Source organism: Ambystoma mexicanum, chromosome 2p (assembly GCF_040938575.1).
Source record: "Ambystoma mexicanum isolate Mex_15411 chromosome 2p, UKY_AmexF1_1, whole genome shotgun sequence".
In the NCBI taxonomy this organism is placed as follows: Eukaryota; Metazoa; Chordata; class Amphibia; order Caudata; family Ambystomatidae; genus Ambystoma; species Ambystoma mexicanum.
The window spans coordinates 532,439,590-532,461,433 of record NC_090923.1 but is presented as its reverse complement, the minus strand read 5'-3'; the positions used below and the strand labels follow the sequence as shown (position 1 = coordinate 532,461,433).

Genomic DNA, 21,844 nt, shown 5'->3' with positions numbered 1-21,844 from the left:
ACAAAACTAGATCTCAGGGGTGCCTACCACCTTCTTCGTATAAAAGGTGACGAATGGAAAACAGCCTTTAGAACACCCTTCGGCCATTTTGAATACTTGGACATGCCCTTTGGACTTGCTAATGCCCCAGCAATGTTCCACCGTTTTATGGAACGGGTGTTTTATGATATGCTGTTCCTCCTCGTCATTGTATATCTAGACGACATACTGATCTACTCCAAGGACCATTTGAAACGCGAAGAGCATATAAGGGCAGTCTTACAACGTCTACGTGAACATAAGCTCCTGGCCAATCTGAGAAGTGTCTTTTTCATGTATCTACTGTTCACTATCTCGGATTTGTTCTTAACCCAAAGGGGATTGGAATGGACACTTCCAAGGTTGACTCCATTCTGTCTTGGCCTGTTCCAACCAATGTAAAGCAAATTCAATCCTGCCTGGGTTTGCTAATTTCTACAGGAAATGCATACCAGCATTTTCTGAGATTGTGCACCCTATTGTCACATTATTGAAGAAAGACACCCCCTTTCAGTGGACCTCAGCCCAAGATTCAGCGTTTTAACGGTTGAAGTCTGAGTTCACACAAGCTCCCATCCTAGCTCAACCCGACATTGATTGACCTTTCCTTGTTGAAACTGATGCCTCCAACTACACCATTGGGGCAGTCCTGAAACAGGAACTGGGCGACAAGTTAGAACACCCCATCGCCTATCTCTCCCGCACCTTGACTCCCAGTGAAACTCATTATTCCGTCCTTCACTGATTGGCGTCATCTCCTTCTGGGAGCCAAACACCCGGTACAAGTCCGAACGGACCATCGGAATCTTCAAGTCCTACAATCCCTAGAATGTAGAAACAGTCGCTAAGCCCGGTGGGCTTTCTTTTTTGCCCAATAATTTCAAATCCATCATTTCCCTGGAAGACATAACATTATAGCTGATGCCTTATACAGACGTCCTGATTATGAATTCCTTGAGGATCGGACCTTTCCTAAGATGTTTCCCAACACAATATTTGTTGCTCAAGCAATTACTCTCCTGGAGGATATTTGAATCCAAACTCAGTCCTCTGACCTTTGGAAGGAGTTTAAGAGAAACAATCGATGGAATCTCAAAACAAAAGACGGATCTCTATTCAAGGAGAATCGGTTGGTCATCCCTACTCCTGGACTGAGACGAAAGATCACAAGCTTATGTCATGATACTTTCCATTCAGGACACCGTGGCATCACCAACACCCTCCATCTAATACAAAGACAGTTTTGGTGGCCAAGGATGAAGGATGATATCAAGACCCATGTCCAGACTTGTGCAGTCTGCAATCAGAACAAACATGACAATAAAAGAACAGCAGGTCTCCTGCCCCAACTAGCACTACCAACAAGACCCTGGGAAATCATTGCCACGGATTTTATCGTGGAACTACCTTCTTCCAGGGGCTACCCAACTATAATGGCTACCATTGATTTGTTCACACATATGGCTCATTTTACGCCTCTACACAAACTACAATCCTCATCTGAACTTGCTGGGATTTTCCTAGAACATATATTCCGGCTTCATGGGCTACCATCCAAAATAATTTTTGGCCGAGGACCCCAGTACATATCCCAGTTCTGGAAATGGCTATGTCGTATACTGGGAATCCAACGTGCATTATCTTCGGGTTATCATCCACAGACCAATGGAGCTACCGAATGAGTAAACCAAACCCTGGAACAATATCTTCGTTGCTTCGCCACCAAAGTCCAGGATGATTGGTCACTCTTAATACCTGTGGCCGAATTTGCATACAACAATTCGGATCATTCTGCTATCAAGACCAGTCCCTTCTTCTGTAGTCAAGGATTTCATTCTTCATTCCTACCGTCCATTCTTCCACATCCTACCCCAGTTCCTGCGGTTGATTCCTGGATTGAAACACTAATCAATGTGCACAAAGAAGCAAAGGAACACCTAGAAAAGGCCAGAAAAGACATTAAACATTATGCTGACTCAAAAAAGAAGGCCTGGCCCTTCCTATTCAATAGGCGATAAGGTCTGGTTATCCTTGAAACTCCTTCCTCGTCACCTACGACCAAACAAATTGGCTCCCAGGTATTACGGGCCCTTTTCTGTAAAAGAAATCGTCAATCCAGTGGCCTTTGACTCCGACTACCAGAGTCATGGAAAAGGATTCATCCAGTCTTCCAGACTTCTCTGTTAAAACCCTATATTCAGCCCTCTCGAACTGCTCCAAGATCTACCCCAGTGATTGTCAATGAATTTGTGACTCTAGGTACCAACGTGGTCAACTACAGTATTTGGTCGAGTGGAAAGGGTATCCTCCCAGTGAGCGCACCTGGGAACCCGTGTCAAACATGAATGCCCCCAGGCTGATTCGAAGATACCATCTCATCCATCCAGGCAAACCCGGATTGGGTTTCCTTTCTTTTTGATGTTTTTTTTTCTCATTCCTAAACACTCCTACCCTTTTGCCCTCCCTCAATGGCCACTTTCTTTGAATGGATTTTTCTTGTTTGTGTAATGACTGTTTGAAAATTACATGAATATATTTTTGACTTTGTGAACTTGCTAAAACAATGGGAGTGTGTTGTAAGGGTGTACGAGGAGGAAACTGACAGACAGGTGGGTTGGTTGACATAGACTTTTATTTAGCAAGAAAATAAAATGAAAGCCCTACCTTGCCCTAACACTAAGAGGGGTTTCCCTGCCTCAACCAAAACAAAGGAATCTGTCAGGATGTCCAAGAACTAAAAGGAGTTCACTGACCTGTGTCAAAAAACAATTTCCAACCCTTGCACTTAAAACTAAACAAACGGGTTTTGCTGTTCTTTTGGTCCAGAAGAATTACTCCATTCTTCTGGACAGGCAGAGTTAGATATTTTACAGAAACTGGTTCCTGAGGCAATGGCCCCCTTCCCCAAATCGCAATTCCTTTTCAAAAAGGTCAAAGCAAAGTTCCAAATTGGGAGGGGCGGAAACAAAGTAGAAACCAATTCTCTGGCTCAGAAAGAAACCAAAGATCTAACTCAATGCTCCAGTATTAAGAGAATGATTCCCTGCTCTTGGTTTTTCAAAGTGTTCACAATGCAAAGACTAATTTTCCGGCTCCTTGCACTGCCAAGAGAATGCCTCCATTCTCGTGGCTTCTCGTGGCTTCTCTGGCTCTCTCCAGGATACCGGCAATGCCAAACGGAAGCCGCTCTTCTCTTGGCTTTTTACAATGTTCACAAACGCCCCAGGGGGAATGACTTACTTCCTTCCTCTGGTTCTCGCTCAGCTCCTCGCACTTGCAAGAGAATGTCCCCCTTCTCTTGGCTTTTCACAATGTTCACATACATACCAAGGGGTATGACTCCTTTCCCCTGGTCCTCTCCTGGTACTGTCAAGAGAATGCCTCCCTTCTCTTGGCTTTTCACAATGTTCACAAACACACCAGGTGGTATGACTCTTTTCCCCTGGTTTCACAGCCAACCTGGTTCATTACCCTGCTAGATACTGTGACCATGAAGATCAATGAGGATGTTTTCCTACTATGGGTGCAAGTCCCAGGCTCGCAATTATTCTTCCTATTTCTTGGTTTGTCTTCTTTCTTGATGGACTTGGTTTACTCTCCTGCCAAGTATTATCCTTTAATTGAACGTATGATCACGTTTCTTCACAGCTTTCTGCCTCCCAGACCTTGTATTGTCAGCTTCTCGCGCCCCTTTTATCTTGCCTCTGCTTTCCCTGGTCCCTAATGCCTGTCCAACAACTGGCGTACCTTAGAGTGTGGTCTGCATAGGTTGTGGCGACTCCCGGGCGCTTGCAGTCAGCTGGGGGACTTCTATGGCTCTCTCTCATGGACTTTCTCTGGATTGCAGCTTCCACTCTTACTGGCTGCACAATCTCTTGTCCACACATTCCTTCTAAATGCCAGCTTGTCTTTCAGTCCATTTGCTTTGGACCGTCTTAGGATCTCCCAGCTCCTTTCCCTTTGTCTTGTGTTTCACGCGTCTTTGTTCTATGTGGGTATGTCCTCTCGCGGATCCTCTTTGGAGGATTAGCCAAATGGTTAAGTCCTTCTTCTGTTTTATATTGGCTTTGGGCCAATAGGAAGTCTGTAACCTAAAGGTGCTCTCCATCTCTCGGCACCTCCTTGTCGCAGTACTGAACTGGCTATTCTCGCAGGGGTCTGTAGAGCTCTTCTTCATCTCAGTACATTGCAAATAGGGTCTTCTTTGGTAGTTCTGATTCCTCCTCGTCTTAGTACTAGCCAAGTGAACAGATTCCGCAACCTTACACATGCAGATAGTCGAGTGTTGTACATAGGTGGGGTGGGGCGAGGAAGGGAGGGTGAGTGGTGAGGTTATGGTGCATGTGAATACCATGTTCTCTCCAAATAGTCATTGCTGGTCCCATAGGGGGCTTCCCTCCACATGCAATCCACCTGCTTATTACCACCTCCAGGGGGACTATCGGGTAGCACCATCACTTCCCTGGCCTCCTGAGAAGGGGCTCCGCCCCAAGGAACCAGCAGCGACATCACAAGATTCGTCACAGTATATATTCATATACTCTAAGATTACAAGTGTAGTCCTTAGACTAGAGGGCTTTGTAAAAGTGTGCAAAGTAAAAACTATTTGAAGAAATTGGTATCCGCCTGTGATTAACAGCTGCCTTTGAGGTATTGTAAATTCCTAAAAGCACACAAAGTGCCTTGTTAAGCAAATGACATATGTGCACGTTGTTTTGAAAGGAGAATCACAATTCGAAATTTTTGTAGAATCTGAAATGACCAACACAGGCGTAATGCTGCATGCATATGTGTATGGCACAAGTTGGCTTTATGTCAAAACTAGCTCCAGATAGGGGCCTTGTGTAAAGGGAACTCGGCGCTACATAGCTACAAGCAGGAGCAAAACAGCTTCCATCTCAGTCATTTTGGTGCCTGCTGATATAATTATTTTCAAAGACTGCCTCTTATACATAATAAAGCTCTGTGTTTATACTGACTAGAAATTGCATCAAATTTGGTGTGATTAATAAGGCGCAGCTTACTTCTTCACAATTGCCTCCGTACGTTCAATGGAATAATCGTCATTGGTAAAGATCAGAGATTGGGCAACATTTTCTCGACCCCGACATTGTGAAAAGTCTGAATGAGGCATGCCTTGTGTGAAGACTGTGGGAATAATTGTTCTCTCTCACAAGCAATGAAGCTTGTGATGGGCAGGAGGAAAGTTGGAGGTGGCAGAACAGTCGGCTTACATCCAATTGCTGTTTGAAGTGGAATGGTAGTTTGGTCTTTCCTGACCATATGGTAGTTACGGTCTTTGCTCCGAGAGAAATCTATTATGATCATTACAGTTGCATCCAAACCCCAGAGTGATAATCTTCTGTGTTGCTTTCTCTTGAAACCTTTTGGTTCCGTCTCGGAAGGGAATTGCTTCCATCTCAAGTTTCTGCGAGATACAGATTGTTACTAGGTTCTGCCCCTGTAGACCTTAGCATAGAGTAGGTGTGGCCCCGATTTCCATTCACTGCTCCCCAGTTCATGGCTGTATGGTATTTTGGAGGTTCTTCAAATTTAGACTCTCTCTGTCTGGCCTGTTTTGAGGTCTTTGCAATTTCTGTGTTTAGGATTGAGGGAGGCTTTTGATGAGTGATCTCGCTTGTGCTTTACTGATATCTCAATCCATCTTGCTAAGCATGGTCTGTTGATAATTAAAGCTCTTTGCCTCTTGAAAACCCAAAAGAATGGAGGCATCCTCTTGGCAGTACAAGGAGAGGGCCAGGGGAAGGGAGTCAGTGTCACGACCCTCGCCCAAAACCCCCTCTGGCAACCCCATTGGCCAGATGGAGTCAGGACTCGGGTCTCTAGAGCCTGGCATCCTCTTCAAAAGCCCTCATGGGGCCAGTCCTAGGGCGCCAGGCGCATACACCATGAACAACAACGTGCTTGGGAACTACTTTATTGTATTGTCAGCCAACATGGAGTCATCCACATAGCTTGGTTCCTATGTGGTCTAGTGTTTTGGGTGTGGCAGGCCTGGAACTACTTTCCCTGGTACTACTTTACCTGGGCTATATAAACCACACCCTGACTGCAGAACATTCTTCGTGTTACTTTGCAGCTTGCAACGTGACGCTCACAGTGTCCAGCTATTCCCTCGAACCTCAGAGAAGCGGAACCTACAAGGAGACAAAAGGAACATCAATAGCAGCAGCATCTTACCTGCAGTCTTCATCTTTAAACACTTGCAGCTACTGAGAACAGCTTCCTCGAATCTGCACGCCTCCCGGACAGAACGACCTGAAAGAGGAAGATAGAGGCAACATTGAAGAAAGCTGTAGAGACCTTTACAAATTACGAACTGCTCAAAAGGCTTACCTGGCTGGTCGCATCTCGGTTGGCACCACTCCGGACATTCCACTCTCGCTGAAGAACACGCAACCTACAAGGAAGGAAAACACAGGCTAGCAAAGGCAAGACTTTGCAGCGCTGCGCATAGCGCTTACTTACCGAATCATAGCGCTCTTAATGCGCCATCATTTACCAGTGGGGCTCAACCAAGCCAGTTCGCCACGCTGAAGCTCCGCATACCTAAGGGAGAAAAAAGAGACAATTTAAACAAAGAAAGACATGCAGGATAGCAACAAAACTAAAAAACAGCAATAAGACCTACCTGAACAATATCAACCGGGCCGGCGTCAGTGAAGTAACTGGACCGCACTCGCCCATGAAAGACAACACGCCCCTGCAAAGAAGGCAGGACGGAGAGCACGCCTAATTCTACGACAAGGTGAGGAGAGGGCGCCAGAGGGAGTTAAAGCATACGGGGGTGGAGGGAGGATACTTACTCCAGTCGGTCAGTCTTGAACACCGTCCTCCTGTATTTTCAGGCAGAACCTTCCCCGCAGACCACATCAGGGCAAAGCTGAGAAGCATACCAGCGAGTAACCCAGCTGGGTGGCGTCCCTGTGGATACCAGGTGAGCGTAACAGAACACGAAGCCTACCATAACAAATCCACCAGGGCGCCATGGAGACATCAGAAATGGACCAATTGGCCCAATTACTAGGAGAGCTTCGTGCTGAGGTTCATTCTGCCCGACAAGAGACTAATGCCCTCCGGAGAGACCTAATGGTGACCAAAGAACGCACTGAAGAAATTAGCAGACAATACTTGCAATCACAGGCAGGACAGACGCCTCTACCTGGAAGCAATCCAACGATGCAAAACCCTGCCATACCACCCACTCCGGTACAGATCACGTTACCTGGAACAGTGCCCCTGGCACCACCAGAAAGGTTCTCAGGCGACCCACAGAAGTATACAGCATTCATCAATCAGTGCCGCCTTCATTTTCTTTGTAGGCCTGGAGCATTTCCAAACGACCAAGCTCGGGTAGCTTTTGTCTCATCATACCTGAGTGGTAGTGCAGCAGATTGGTCGGTTGGTAACCCTTGACGATCCTCTATTACATGACTTTGGGGGGTTCCAGAGAGAAATGGAAAAACTTTTTGCTCGCCATACCCAGGAACAAGCAGTAGACAATGAACTCTTGTCCCTCCGACAGGGGAATCAGGACTTGTTAACGTACATTGCTACCTTCAACAGACTGGTTGCCGAAGCTAGGTGGCCGGAAAACAAAAGAACCATGTTATTCCATCGAGGCTTACGAGGCAAATTAAAGGACGTTTTAGCCCAGGTGGTTGATCCACCCAGTGACTGTGCAGAATTCATAAATCTGGTCGTGCAGCTAGACCACCGGTTGCAGGACCGAAAGGCATACCGGTCTAAGACGGACCCTTGGACCGTGTATGTTCGACCAAGGGAAAACACACCCTGAGTACCTGAAAATGCTGTAGATTGGAGGGATACGGCCTCCATTAACAAAACAAGAGCGGGACAAAAGAAGACAACAACAGCTTTGTTTGTATTGTGGCAAACCAGGACATTTCCTGAAGGACTGTCCAGTAAAACCCCCAAGAAGAACAGTCGGGGCCACAGAGAAGGATGAAGCTAAGGAATCGGGGAAACTACCAAACTCGACAAACGTAGAGGTCAGTTTGTCGAGTGAGAAGAAAGAGTTGCTGACCTCGCACTTTGCAATACCATTGATCTTAATTAACCACCAACAGTCGTCAAGAATGCATGCCGTTGAAGCATACATCGATAGCGGAGCAGTTGGAAATTATATTGATCAAGAACTGGCAGCAGAGTTGGGGCTTTCTTTGTGTTCTAAGCCAACTATGGACAAGGTAACCACCGTGGACGGGACAGAAATCGCTTCCGGACCAGTAACCCAGTGCACAGCCAGGGTAACCTTGCTGTGTCAGGACGGACATCGGGAGTCTATTTCATTCGATCTCATCAAGGCACCTCAGTTCAGGCTAATACTAGGGATGCCATGGTTGGTTGCTCACAACCCTTTGATAGACTGGCGGGCACGAAAATTAACCTTCCCCGGTGACTGCTCCCCTGCCTGCTATTACCAAGAGGAGAAACCCGACGTCTGTATCCCCATGACTCCCGGAGCGACAGTATCAACCCTGGGAGCAACTAATACCTTGCCAAGTGAATACCATGATTTCCAGGATGTTTTCCGAAAGGACCAAGCCAATACATTGGCGCCGCACAGGCCCTATGACTGTCAGATCGACTTTGTTCCTGGTGCACAAATCCCTTGCGGCAGGATCTACGCTCTCACAGAACCAGAAAACCTTCATTTGAAATCCTATTTAGACCAGTACCTTGCAAACGGATTTATCCATCCTTCGAAGTCCCCCGCAGCCAGTCCTTTGTTCTTCGTACCGAAAAAGGAAGGAGACTTGAGAACCTGTATTGACTACCGCGCATTGAACCAGATCACCGTGAAGAACCGCTACCCCTTGCCACTTATCCCTGAGATGCTAGACCAAGTTAAAGATGCCTAGATTTATACCAAATTGGACCTTCGAGGAGCGTACCACCTGGTCCGAGTCAGAAAAGGAGATTAATGGAAAACCGCCATCCGTACGAAGTATGGCTTGTTTGAATATCAAGTCATGCCCTTCGGGTTATGCAATGCTCCTGCGGCATTCCAATATTTCATGAATGATGTCTTAAGGGAGTCAATTGATGTGTGCGTCTTAGTGTACATAGACGACATCTTAATATACTCAGCCTCGGAACAAGATCATGTCAGGCACGTTCGTTCAGTCCTCACCAAGCTCCGTCAACATTGCTTGTTTCCAAAGCTTGAAAAATGCTTTTTTCACGTCACCGAAGTAGAATTTCTTGGTTTTATCCTTACTCCAGAAGGCATCAGAATGGACGTGCACAAGGTAGATGCCATTCTGAAATGACCTTCACCAACGTCTCTGAAAGGGGTACAAAGCATGCTGGGCTTTGCGAACTTCTACTGCCGGTTCAGCCCAGACTTCTCTCCGGTTGTGCACCCAATCACATTACTATTACGAAAAAACAATAAAAGGTTTGCTTGGACCGAAGAAGCAGAAGAAGCCTTTCAGGAACTTAAACAAAGGTTTACCTCAGCTCCAATCCTGCGACATCCTGGTCCAGACCTCCCTTATGTCGTTGAAACTGATGCGTCCAGTCTCGCAATGGGGGCTGTCCTTTCACGTAGAGGCCCGGAAACCGGCCAGCTACATCCTGTGGCCTTCTGGTCGAAAAAGTTCTCACCTCCAGAGATTAAATCCCATCACGGACAAGGAACTCCTGGCTATCAAATCCGCCTTTAAAGCCTGGAGGCACTACCTTCTGGGGGCCAGACACACCATTACAGTCATCACAGACCACCGAAACCTGCAATATCTCAAAATAGCCAAAGCCCAGTCCTCGCGCCAATTACGATGGGCCCTTTTCTTCTCCGAATATGATTATGTAATCACATTTCGACCAGGAGTCAGAAACAGAAGGGTGGATGCCTTATCTCGCATTGGGCATAGATGAAATAGTATATACAACTCGAGACCCAGTACCTATTATTATACCTGAAGACAAACTCTTGGGTATCGCAACAGCCTTAACACAAGCAGAACTACGAAAAGAAATCCAACGGACAATGAATCCTGGTGTCTACCTCGCATGGCAAACTCAAGGAGAACAATATACCATCAAGGACCACCTACCCTTTTTTAGGGATCGCCTATATTTACCCAAGAAGGAATTACAATAGCATATTATTTCAAACTATCACGATTCACTGATCGAAGGGCATCCTGGGATCACCAAAACCCTAGCTAAAAGTAAGAACTTTTGGTGGCCTACCTGGCGTAAGGACATCATTCAGTATATTCAGTTCTGCGGTGTCTGCGCACAAAATAAATCACAGAAACAAAAACCATCTAGTCTCCTACAACCATTGGACATTGCTCCAGTTCCATGGCACACTCTTTCCCTTGACTTCATCACTGATCTACCTCCAAGCCAAGGGTTCAACACCATCCTTGTAGTTGTGGACTTATTCTCAAAGATGGCCCATTTTATTCCTCTCAAAGGCCTCCCAGACGCAGCCACTTTAGCAAAAGTGTTCCTGGAGGGCGTGGTTAAGCTACATGGCTTCCCTTCGGTTCTGGTCTCTAATCGAGGCAGCCAGTTTGTTTTAAACTTATGGATAAAATGCTGTGCAATGGCACAGATCGACGTTCAGCTATCTACCAGTCACCATCCCCAAACGGACGGCCAAACCGAGAGAACCAATCACACTCGAGCAATATTTACGGTGCATGCTGCACCACGAGCAAAGGAATTGGAAAGACCTACTATGGATAGCCGAATATGCATATAACAATTCTTTGCATTCAAGCACGGGACAAACCCCCTTCTATACCCTTCATGGCAGTCATCCACGTACCTCTGAACTAGACCTTCCAGCCAGCTTGGAAATGCCAGCGATAAAGACTCTACAGACAACCATTAATCAGGCTTTCAAAAGGGCAAAGGAACACCTCATTCATGCCAAAGAAAAACAAGAGATTCGCCGACCAACACCGGAAAAAGGCCCCTGATTATCAAGTAGGAGACAAAGTTTGGTTAGCCGCTAAATTCATACCCATCAAGGGAACCCGACCCTTTCATCCATTAAGGCAATTATCAACCCAGCAGCCGTGAAACTGGATTTACCACCTAATCTACACATCCACCCGGTATTCCATGTGTCCCTCCTGAAACCAATGCAACCCGGCACACGGATTGGGACACCACCTAAGCCCATACTTGTTGACGGAGAACCATAATTCGAAGTCAGCGATATCTTGGACTCTAAATACTCTAGGACAAAGCTATTTATCTTGTCGATTGGAAATGATTTGGACCACAAGATAGATCCTGGGAGCCCAGTGAGAACATCCACGCGCCACGTCTAATCGGGAAATTCCATCTGGACTTCCCAACAAACCTGGGCCAGACAGAAGGAACACCATGGGAGGGGCCTTAGGGGGGGGGAGTGCTGTCACGACCCTCGCCCAAAACCCCCTCTGGCAAACCCATTGGCCAGGTGGAGTCGGGACTCGGGCCTCTAGAGCCTGGTATCCTCTTCAAAAGCCCTCATGGGGCCAGTCCTGGCGCGTATGGCCTATGGCGCCAGGCTCATACACCATGAACAACAATGTGCTTGGGAACTACTTTATTGTATTGTCAGCCAACATGGAGGTATCCACATAGCTTGGTTCTTAAGAACCAAGCTATGCGGTCTAGTGTTTTGGGTGTGGCAGGCCTGGAACTACTTTCTCTGGTACTACTTTACCTGGGCTATATAAACCACACCCTCACTGCAGAACATGCTTCGTGTTACTTTGCAGCTTGCAACATGACGCTCACCGTGTCCAGCTATTCCCTCGAACCTCGGAGAAGCAGAACCTACAAGGAGACGAAAGGAACATCAATAGCAGCAGCATCTTGGTATGTCAACAGTCATACCCCTTGGTATGGTACTGATACTTGGAGCCTGGGTGAAAGTTTCTTACATAATGCCCATGCGCTTGAGCATTTGCAATGTCTGGGGGCATCACACCATAAATTGATGCCAAGTGAAAAGTAAGCAGTCATTGTGTAACTGTCTATTATTCTAGATCTGTTTTTTTACCGACTCAGACATAAGCAAACCTCCTTCACCCAGTAATTGATGCGTTCAGAGGCAGTCAGACATGCTATGCTCCCTTGATCTATCCCACATTCAGAAATGGGTGGGTGTTTAATTGCACCCATTTTGGGCTGCAACTAGTCCGTCTTAAAGGATAAGTGCCAAGTGTAACCCTTCTAATTGCACTTCTAAGGAGGTATCTTGCGGAGTCTGCTAGTGAAGGAGTTGAATATAGTCCAGCCCGATTACATTTCATACTTCTCTAGGTGACGTTTGTATTGCTACAATTTACTATTGCAAAAAGACTCAGAGTAGGAAATTGCTTTCAAAGACGCATATTGATTAACTCATTTAGCATGTTTTCATGACGAATGACAAAGATCATCTCCCAGAAATGTTAAAACCTTTTTATTTTTCTCATTTTAAGTTATGACCAGATGTGTTTGAAAATCCATTATAATTGCATATATTGGGGTAAGTATGTATAGGGAAATATTTCTAAAATGTGTGATAGGTTTGCTGTGCTGCAGCTTGCATCAAAGGCAGCGTTCAAGCAGATTAGAATTTAGAATGTGTTAAGAAGCAAACATTGAAATTGGGGGATTTTGTGTCCTTTGCCAATCAACACACATGCTGATAATACAGGTTTAGGGGAAGTTATTGTGACATGTGCAATTAAGAGCATTGGCATGATTATGGTTGTATTTGGGGGGGAAATTTGAGTCCCAGACATCTGTTTGAAAATACAAACCATGATGTGGAGTTAAACGTATGACAAGCAACCATTTATAGAATTAAAATGAACTACGAAAAATAAGGGTACTATTGTATCAGTGAAAGGGAGGTTGGTTATTTGAACATGGTACATATTCCACTTTCATTGAAGTAAAATTAGGGTCTGGATACATTTTACTTCACTCCTAGTTTGAATATAGGTACAATCTCTCAGAAGGTTGACTAGTCGAAATGTTTAAGGTTGTACATGTTTATCCTTTTGGCAGAGAGTTGAAGGATAATATACAGGATGTACATCGGGGATTTCCAAAAGTTGGTTATTCACGCTGTATTTACAATCTACTCCTTCACAGTTGATTCTAAGAAGATTGACATTGATGCTAAAATCCCTCCGGAGACTTTAAATGGATTGAAGAACCTTGGACTCTTTGGCATGCAAATTCCTGAGGAATATGGTGAGTCGGGTGATATCGGTGGCCGCACCTCATGAATTTGCTACACAAAGTTTTGTTTCATTTGAACGTTTCTTCCCCCTGCCCTTACTTGAAACCATTTTTTGACTGTCAAACTACTTTTGTAATAGTCTTTAGGTGTTTCCTTCACCCGATTTACATTTGCACAATACCAAAGAGGTTATTGCACGCTTATGAAGCCCTTTAACAACACCAGCTCCGACCATGGATTCTCCAGCCCATTCTGCTTTAGACCAACCCTGCGTGTTAATAGACAACATTTCTGCCCTGTATTCCCCAAAAATGTTGGTTGACCTTTCAGCTGGATAGACTGACTCACAAGCAATCTGATGATTAGTGAACACAAGATCTTTCCATGGCACAGAGAATTTGAGTTGTCGCCAGCATCAACCATAGTGCTGTAAAGGCTTTTAACATTTTTATTATTGTTCTTGGTTTAAAATAAACCTTTACAAAAAATAATACAATCCATTCAAAATCAATTGTCATATACAAGGATCATAGAATAACAATAACATCATTTTCTTTTTTTCAATGTTCATACAAAGATGAATCTTTGCATCAATTAAAATCACAATGATAACAATAAAAAGATGAAAGATTTGAAGTTATAATTCATCGGAACCAAACCCTCAATCATACTGAAACCGAATAAGATATTATTTCAATCAGTCTTTTTTCTTACTTAGTAGAAGTTAAAAATAATAGTAGTAACATATTATGGTTTATATATCTCAAATTGCAATTCCATGTAGCCAATGAACCTGAACAGAGCAAAAATTAACAGTTTGAGACCCTTCCATCATTCTATTGCCTAATTGATCAAGACAATCTTGCAATACAGGATTTACAAATTTGGAAAACGCAGTTCTCTCGTTTTTGAAATGAGTACACTCTAAGATTATATGTCTTAGTGACTCACTTGATGCATCACATCCAGGGAATCTGCACTCTGTCTTCCCACTAACAATAAGAACATTACACCATTGCGATACTCATTCAAGAGTATGAATTTGATTCAATTTGTATCTTCAATATATGTGCCGTACAATTTTACTAGTAAAGGAAGCAATATACAAATTGTAAGGAATTCTCTTTCTAGTATATTTTGCATATGTTTTATAAGTGGTTAGAGCTTCAATTGTTTGTATCCAATCTTTTTCATAAAGCTTTTTTTAACATATGCAGGACGGATGATAAGATCTTCCTGTGCGACTTCCAAATCAACCAAGATGCTATTCATAAGATAAATATAAGTTGTCAAGGATTTGGGAGAATCGACAGAGCTCATATAATGTAGGTCGCAATATATTGAGTTTTTTGGAGGTTCCAATGTTTTAGAGTAATTACACAGGGTGCGCTACTTGTGGCTACTTGCAAGTGATAGTAACCCAAATTCATGTCTTATTACAGAATTGAGTATTGCCATTGCTAGACTGAGTGTTGACTTCATCAGTCGTCCCTGGAGTGAATTAAAAATATCTATATTAAGAAGACACATATCAGTTGAGTATAGGATCACGCTTCAACCTTTTTCGTGATGAATTCTATTACTGGAAGTAGAGAACATTTACAATTTTAAAAAAAATAATCTTCATATGTGATGCCAAAGGACGTACTTTTTAATTCAAATGCTCCAGTCAATATTTTATAGAAAAGGAATTACATATGTTATAACCTCGGAATGTGAAATTTGCAGGATGTTTAATGATATCATTTATTTGCCATCTGACTAATTTCGTTTTTTTCTTGCATGAGAAGACCTACATCATAGTTTTATCTACATTCGCACTTAAGTTATGGAGTTTTGCATAGTTCGCAAAAGCTTCTAACTTATTTTGGAGCCCATATGGGGTTTGATCCAAAAGAAGAATCTCATCGGCCAAGGCCAGCCACTGAAGACGCATGGTCCCTATTCGTACTGCATATGTAATTATGGAGTCCCAGATCTTATCAAGATCGCAGATGTATACGTTAAATAATATGGCTTCTAATGTACAGCCCTGTTTGAGTCCAACATGGGTTGGAATAGGTTTAGTTATCAAGCCTTCTTTGGTTATCCTAATTTGGTAGGTGGTACCCAGATGTAACATCATGATCCAAAATATTAGGGAGATAGGAATACCCATCAAGTCCATTTTTTTCCATAAAATATTTCTAATGATGGTATCAAAAGTCGATGTCGTATCAATAGAAGCAATGTAAACTGATGTAACTTTGGAACTTTTCGTGGCCGCTAAAAGATGGGGATATAACTGTTGCATTAAGCGAAGTTCCCATCCTTTTTCTTAAGCCAATTTGGCATTTAGAATATAAGCCCTGTCTCATTTTATATATTTCTCTAATGCGGAAAGTAAGATGATAGAGAATACCTTAGACGATACATCAGTCAAGGCTATAGGTTTATAATTGCCTGGGTTTATGTAGTCTCCCTTTTTATAGATTGGAACAATGATTGCATATTCCCATGACTCCGGCATCGTAGCAGTCTTTAGAATAAGATCAAATTTAGCTTTTAAAATGTATGCCCAAAGGGCTGGATCTTAAGTGTACACGATGGAATACCCTCAGGACCAGCTGCTTTTGAAGTGTTTAATTTACCAATTGCCCATATGATGTCTGATAGAGAAATCTGTAGGGGTGACATGTGCCTCTCAGATGAAATATTATAGATGGTATCTTTAAATTTAAGAGGCAAACTGAATTTTTCTGTTATGTGACTCGCCCAGATATGAGACGGAATACAGGATTCAGCCACGGATTCCGTTTTTTTAATGCATTTTAAAAGATTCCAAATATCTTTGGTTCTATGTCCGTAAATAAATCTGAGCATCCTGAGATTTTCTTTAGTATGTGGAGCAATTTGATGCCCCTTTAGTTGATTCTTATACTTTTGGATAATAGATTTCTTTTTTGCCAAATACACATTGAAATGCAACAGCTGTTTAGATAAAGTTCTTATTTCAATATTCTTCTGAGATTTTAAGTTTTTTTATTTTTATATTGAAGGGATTTTTATGATTAAACACTTTCCTTCTTTGCGTGCTAGAGATTTCTGCAATAATCTCAGAGATAAGTGCAATATACGATTCAAGTCTAATGTCAGACATCAGAGTAGGAAATTCAAGATGCTCAAATTTAATGCAAAGTTTCAATTGCATTGTTAAACCGGAACATGTGGTTTATTCCATCTCAAGGACAAGTTGGATCTATCAGGCTTTAAATAGCCCCTGGATGTTCTATTACAGGTAGCCTCGAACCTGAGTTAATTAAAGATAATTTAATGATTGCATGATCACTTCCATACATTGTATTAATCGTTATGCCAGATTCCAAATGCTTAAGAGATTTTGAGACCCAAATGAAATCTATTGTCTAACAGTGGGGTCCTCTTTTCCATGTAAATAATGGGCCCTCACTTTTAAATGGAACTAATATCAAGTCCCAAACTGCAAAAAAGGAAACCCAATGATCACCTCTATAAACTGACAAATACTTAGGATCATATCTTGATTCTCCCATTTCCAAACAATATACAGGTTTGCAACAACAGTTAGTCACCCCCAATTATAATCTCACTGAAAGGATGGTATAAAGTGACGTTTTCAAGGATTTCATTGATGGTATTAAATATTTCACCTATTAGTAACTTGGAGGGATTCCAGTATATATTGATCAGAATCTTAGACCATTGGGCAGCAGTTCTGGAAAACAATAATATAACCGACAAGTAAAACAGAGTTCTTTAAGCAAGTTTAGGCCAAAGTAATATGACCAGTGTAGCAAAAAGTGTTTCAAATCTATCTCATCCTGATGGCCCAACAGCTTTGACCGACATGATAGAAAGTGCAGCTTTGGAAGAATCAACAAATGGAGTCCTCCATGATGGACAAATGGAGTCCTCCACAATGTCAAGACGACAAAATCATCTTTTAAAAAAAGCAAACAAAGGAGAAACTCTAGCAAGAAACCCAAAGCATCTATAAACCCAGATAAAGTGCTGCCTCACATGTCTTCCCATGACTTGAAAAATTCTAAAGAGGTAAGGTCTTTAGCTATGGATGATGCAACAATAGATTTTAATCAATTAACAGAGCAGAGTCAACATCATTTGCTACCCAAAAATACTTTATTACCACAGAATGATCAACTAACTGGAATGGGAGCATTACAAAACCCACAAATCCAGGAGAACACCTTACGATGACTAAGTTAAAGGATGATGCTAACTTGCCCATAGGTTCCTTAATGGGACGCATAACCTCTAAATCTGATATGCCTGCATATTTTAAGAGCCAAGGGATTAAACATGCATCATAAAAGTGCATGTTTCCACAACTGCTCCATAATGGTCTAAGATTCTGATCAATATATACTGGAATCCCTCCAAGTTACTAATAGGTGAAATATTTTTTTTTTTTTAAACTTGTATTTATTAGTTTTACATCGATATTACATAAAGAAGATAACATTGAAACTTATAACTTTCCCTTCCCCGTTCCCCCTCCCCACTCCCTCCCCTCGGGTCGGATGGAGTCATTTTGTCCCGGGTTCCTGTTATGCGTTGAATATGTCTGAGATTTTTATGTTATGGGGGCACCATTGCTCCATAAAGTCTGACTGGAGGTATTGCAGGGTCCCTTCCCATTCTCTTACAAATTGGTCTCCTGTTCCTTGAAGTTTGTGAGCAATTTTCTCCATTGTTATATGGGCCCATACTTTCTGAAGCCAGGTGTAGGTCAGTGGGGTATTTTTGTTTGTCCAGTTCTGTGCAATGGTGGTCCATGCTGCTATAAGTAGTCCCATGAAAGTTCTCCATTGCGTTTTGCTGTATTGCCTCGCTGTGTCATCTCTAATTCCACAGAGCCACACTTCATCCCCCATCAACCCCACATCCGGGAATATTTTGCCCATCTCATTTTTCACTTCTTCCCAAAAGGGTGTAATGCTTTTACAGTCCCACCATATGTCTCCATGTTCCCGCTTCGTCACATCCTCTCCAGCAGTGATTGGGTGTGTTTGAGTACATTGAATGGAGCTTCTCTGGAGTGTAGTGCCACTGTGTCATAACTTTGACCCACATCTCTCTAGTTTGTGCCGATCGGGTCATTCTGGGGATCTGCTTCCATAGGTCTTCCCATTGTTTATCCGTTGGCTCTTCCCTCAATGTTCTGCCCCATTTTGTTCTGTATGACCATTTAATGCTTTCCCCTTGTGTGTTTATGTATTTGTATAAAGTTGATACCCACTTTTTTTTCCCCCGTGTTGGATGTGATGTATGTTTCGAACCCTGTAAGGTCCCTGGTTGCTGCCTCGGTGATTATCGGAGAGTTTAGCCAGTGCTTTAGCTGTTCATATCTATATCTATCGCTTTTGGGGATTCTCATACCTGCCAAGCACGACTCTAGGGAGATGATTTCCTTGCCCTCAAACATCTCGCCTATTTTAGTAATGCCCACCTTCTCCCAGCTGTCATATGCCCCTTGTTCCATCCCCGGTGGAAACAGTGGATTTCTACAGATGGGTGTAAAGGGTCCAATCGCCGTGGTCATTGCGCCTTTTCTTGTTTGGGTATCCCATGCTTCCAGCGTGGTTTTCATGATTTCGCTTAATCTTAAATTTTCGTGCCTGTGCTGCCTCTGTTTCCGGAGGAGTTCTACCAGTGGGGTCCTGGCTACTGCTCTGTCTTGTTTGGCCCATATCGGTTGGGGATTCTCCCCCACCCACTCCCTCAAGACTTTAAGCTGTGCTGCCTGGTAGTATTTTCTAAAATGGGGGAGCGCCATTCCTCCTTCTCTGGTTGGGGCCGTGAGGACCATCCTGGCTATTCTCAGCGTTTTTCCTTTCCATATAAAGGACGATACCAATTTTGTTAAGGTTTTGAAGAACGTGCCAGGGACACCCACCGGGAGAGCCTGAAAATAATATAGTACCTTTGGGAGGATGGTCATCTTGACTGATTGTATTCTGCCCCACCAGGATATCTGTAGTGGATTCCATCTATTTAATTCCCTTCAGATTTTTGTAATTAGCGACGGGTAGTTTTCCCCATAGAATTGTTCTATTTTTGGAGGTACAATTATTCCCAGGTATTTTATACCTTCCTGTTCTATCTTGAGGTCCAGTATTTTTGCTTCCCTTTCTATGTTCGTTCTATCCCCTGCCAGGATGAGGATCTCTGATTTCTTTCATTTATTTTTAGACCTGAGATGGTCCCATAGTTTTCTAATTCTTTAACTGTAGCTGATAATGTGGATTCAGGGTCCTCTAAGGTTATTAGCATATCGTCCGCATATGCAATTACATTTGTGTTGCTGACCTGCCATTTCTATCCCTTTGATGTGAATTGACTCCCGTATTTTAATTAGGAGGGGTTCTAGGAAAAGAGCGTACAATAGTGGTGATAGGGGGCAACCCTGTTTCGTTCCTCTCGTTATCGTCACCTTGCCAGTAAGCTCGCCATTAATGACTATTCTGCTAGATGGGGAGTTGTAGTTTGCTCTAATGCTCGCGATAAATTGTTCCCCAAACCCCATGGATTCCAGGACCCTTAACAGTATTGACCACTCCACTCTATCAAAAGCCTTCTCGGCGTCTACTGACAGTAGTATCGCTGGGGTGTGGGTTATCCCTATTTTTTCGACCAGGTGGGCTAGCCTCCTAGTATTATCGTGGGTTTGCCTGCTGGGAATGAAGCCTGATTGATCCCCGCTGATCAGTTTAGGGAGGAGCGGGGATAACCTTGTTGCCAGGATTTTCGTATATAATTTTGCATCTAGATTGATTAGGGAGATTGGTCTGTATGATGCGGGGTTTATTGGATCTTTGCCTGGTTTGTGAAACACCAGCACCTTCGCTTCATTCATTGTGGGGGTCACGTTACCGGTGTCCTTGAATGAGTTCAGGAGTTTTGTTAGGATCGGAGTCAATATGTCTGCATATTTTTTATAAAATGGGGCCGTAAACCCATCTGGGCCTGGAGCTTTGTCCCTTGGGAGTCCTTTTATGGCTTTATTGACTTCCTCTTCACTGATAGGAGTCTCTAGTGACTGTTTGTCTTCTTCTGAGATTTTCGGGATCTTTAGGGCCTCTAAGTATGAAGCTTGGGCGTTTATATTGGGGTGTTCTGTGGAGTAGAGCGTTTGATAATATTGCCTCAGTGTTTCCCCCATGTCATGCGTGGAAGTTTGAATGACCCCTTTCGCATCGCATATGGCCTTAATCGTTGTTTCTTTTTGTTTCGCTCTTAATTGTCGCGCTAGGAGTCTGTCCGCTTTGTTCGCTCTTATATAGTATCTCTGTTTCAGATAGAGTAGGTTCCTTTCTGCGCCCTTCGTGCGTAACATCTCTAGTTGGCCTTGTGTATGTTTTAATGATTTTTTTAATGTCTTTGTGGGTTTTATCGTCAATTTCTCTTGGATCTCCTCGATTGTTTTTTCCAGCTCTTTTTCCCACATATGCCTTTGTTTGTCTCTCGTGATTTTCATCGCTATCATTTTTCCCCTCAAAACTGATTTGAACGCATCCCAAACTGCGCTCATTGCAACCTCCCCTGTATCATTTTGTATGAAGTATTCCTCTATCATTTCCCTTATGGCCTCCCCTGCAACTGGGTCTTGGATCAACTCCTGCGGTAGCCTCCATCTCCATAGCCCGCTCTTCCTCCCTGGGAGAGTCACGTCCAACCATAGAGGGGCATGGTCCGAGAGGGCTATTGTGCCCTTCTCTATCCCTTGTATCTTTCCCAGTAGCCCCACCGACACCCAAAGATAGTCGATCCTGGACATAGAATTGTGAACATGTGAGAAATATGTGTATCCCCTCTGTTCACCCTTCAGTTCCCTCCAAACATCATTCAGAGCCATTTGGTCCATTTGTTTCAGACGTTTTTATGGCGCCCCCTGTCCATGTATGTTTCCTGTGCTCCTATCTAGATGTGGGTTCCACGCCAGATTAAAATCCCCCCCCAATATCACTTCCCCTCTAGCGAAGTCTTCCAGTTTCGATAATGCGTTTCTGAGAAAGCCATCCTGTCCCTGATTGGGTGCATATATTGAGGCGAGTGTTATGCGATATCCTTCGATTTCCATGTTGGCGAAGGCATATCTCCCTTCCTTATCTATTATAGTGTCTAGTGGTTTTATGTGTTTTCCTTCTTTTATCGCTATCAGGACTCCTGCTTTTTTCTCCGTTGTCGTTGCCTGTGCCCATATTTTGTATCCTTTAATCCGCATTTTTTGCTTATCCTTAGTTTTAATATGGGTTTCTTGGAGGAGTAGTATATCCGCCTTCCCCTTTTTGAACTGTTTCTCCAGTTTCGCTCTTTTTGTTGGGTGATTCATGCCCCTAATATTGTAGGTCAAACAGCGTATCATCCCCATTCTATTTTGTCTGTATGCTGTTGCATTCGGTCCCCTTCTGTTCTCAATTCAACTCTGATTCTTCCGATCCCTTCCCTTCCCTTGAACTTCCCCCCCAACTTTGAACATTAAAACAACCAAACTGTCCCCCGAGTAGGGCGAGGGTTCCTATTGACACTAGGGCGTTGCGCCTTTCGCTCCAT

The 21,844-nt window shown here is 43.5% G+C and overlaps 1 protein-coding gene across 3 annotated transcripts in view; it reads left to right on the top strand.

The window, feature by feature from the left end:
• ACAD9 (acyl-CoA dehydrogenase family member 9) overlaps positions 1-21,844 on the top strand; it is a 1,303,923-nt gene that overhangs the window by 63,020 nt on the left and 1,219,059 nt on the right. For all 3 annotated transcript variants that reach the window (XM_069643962.1, XM_069643964.1, XM_069643963.1), the window contains exon 3: positions 13,162-13,263. In XM_069643962.1, coding sequence (XP_069500063.1) covers positions 13,162-13,263 — 102 coding nt within the window. The remainder of the gene's footprint in view (positions 1-13,161; positions 13,264-21,844) is intronic.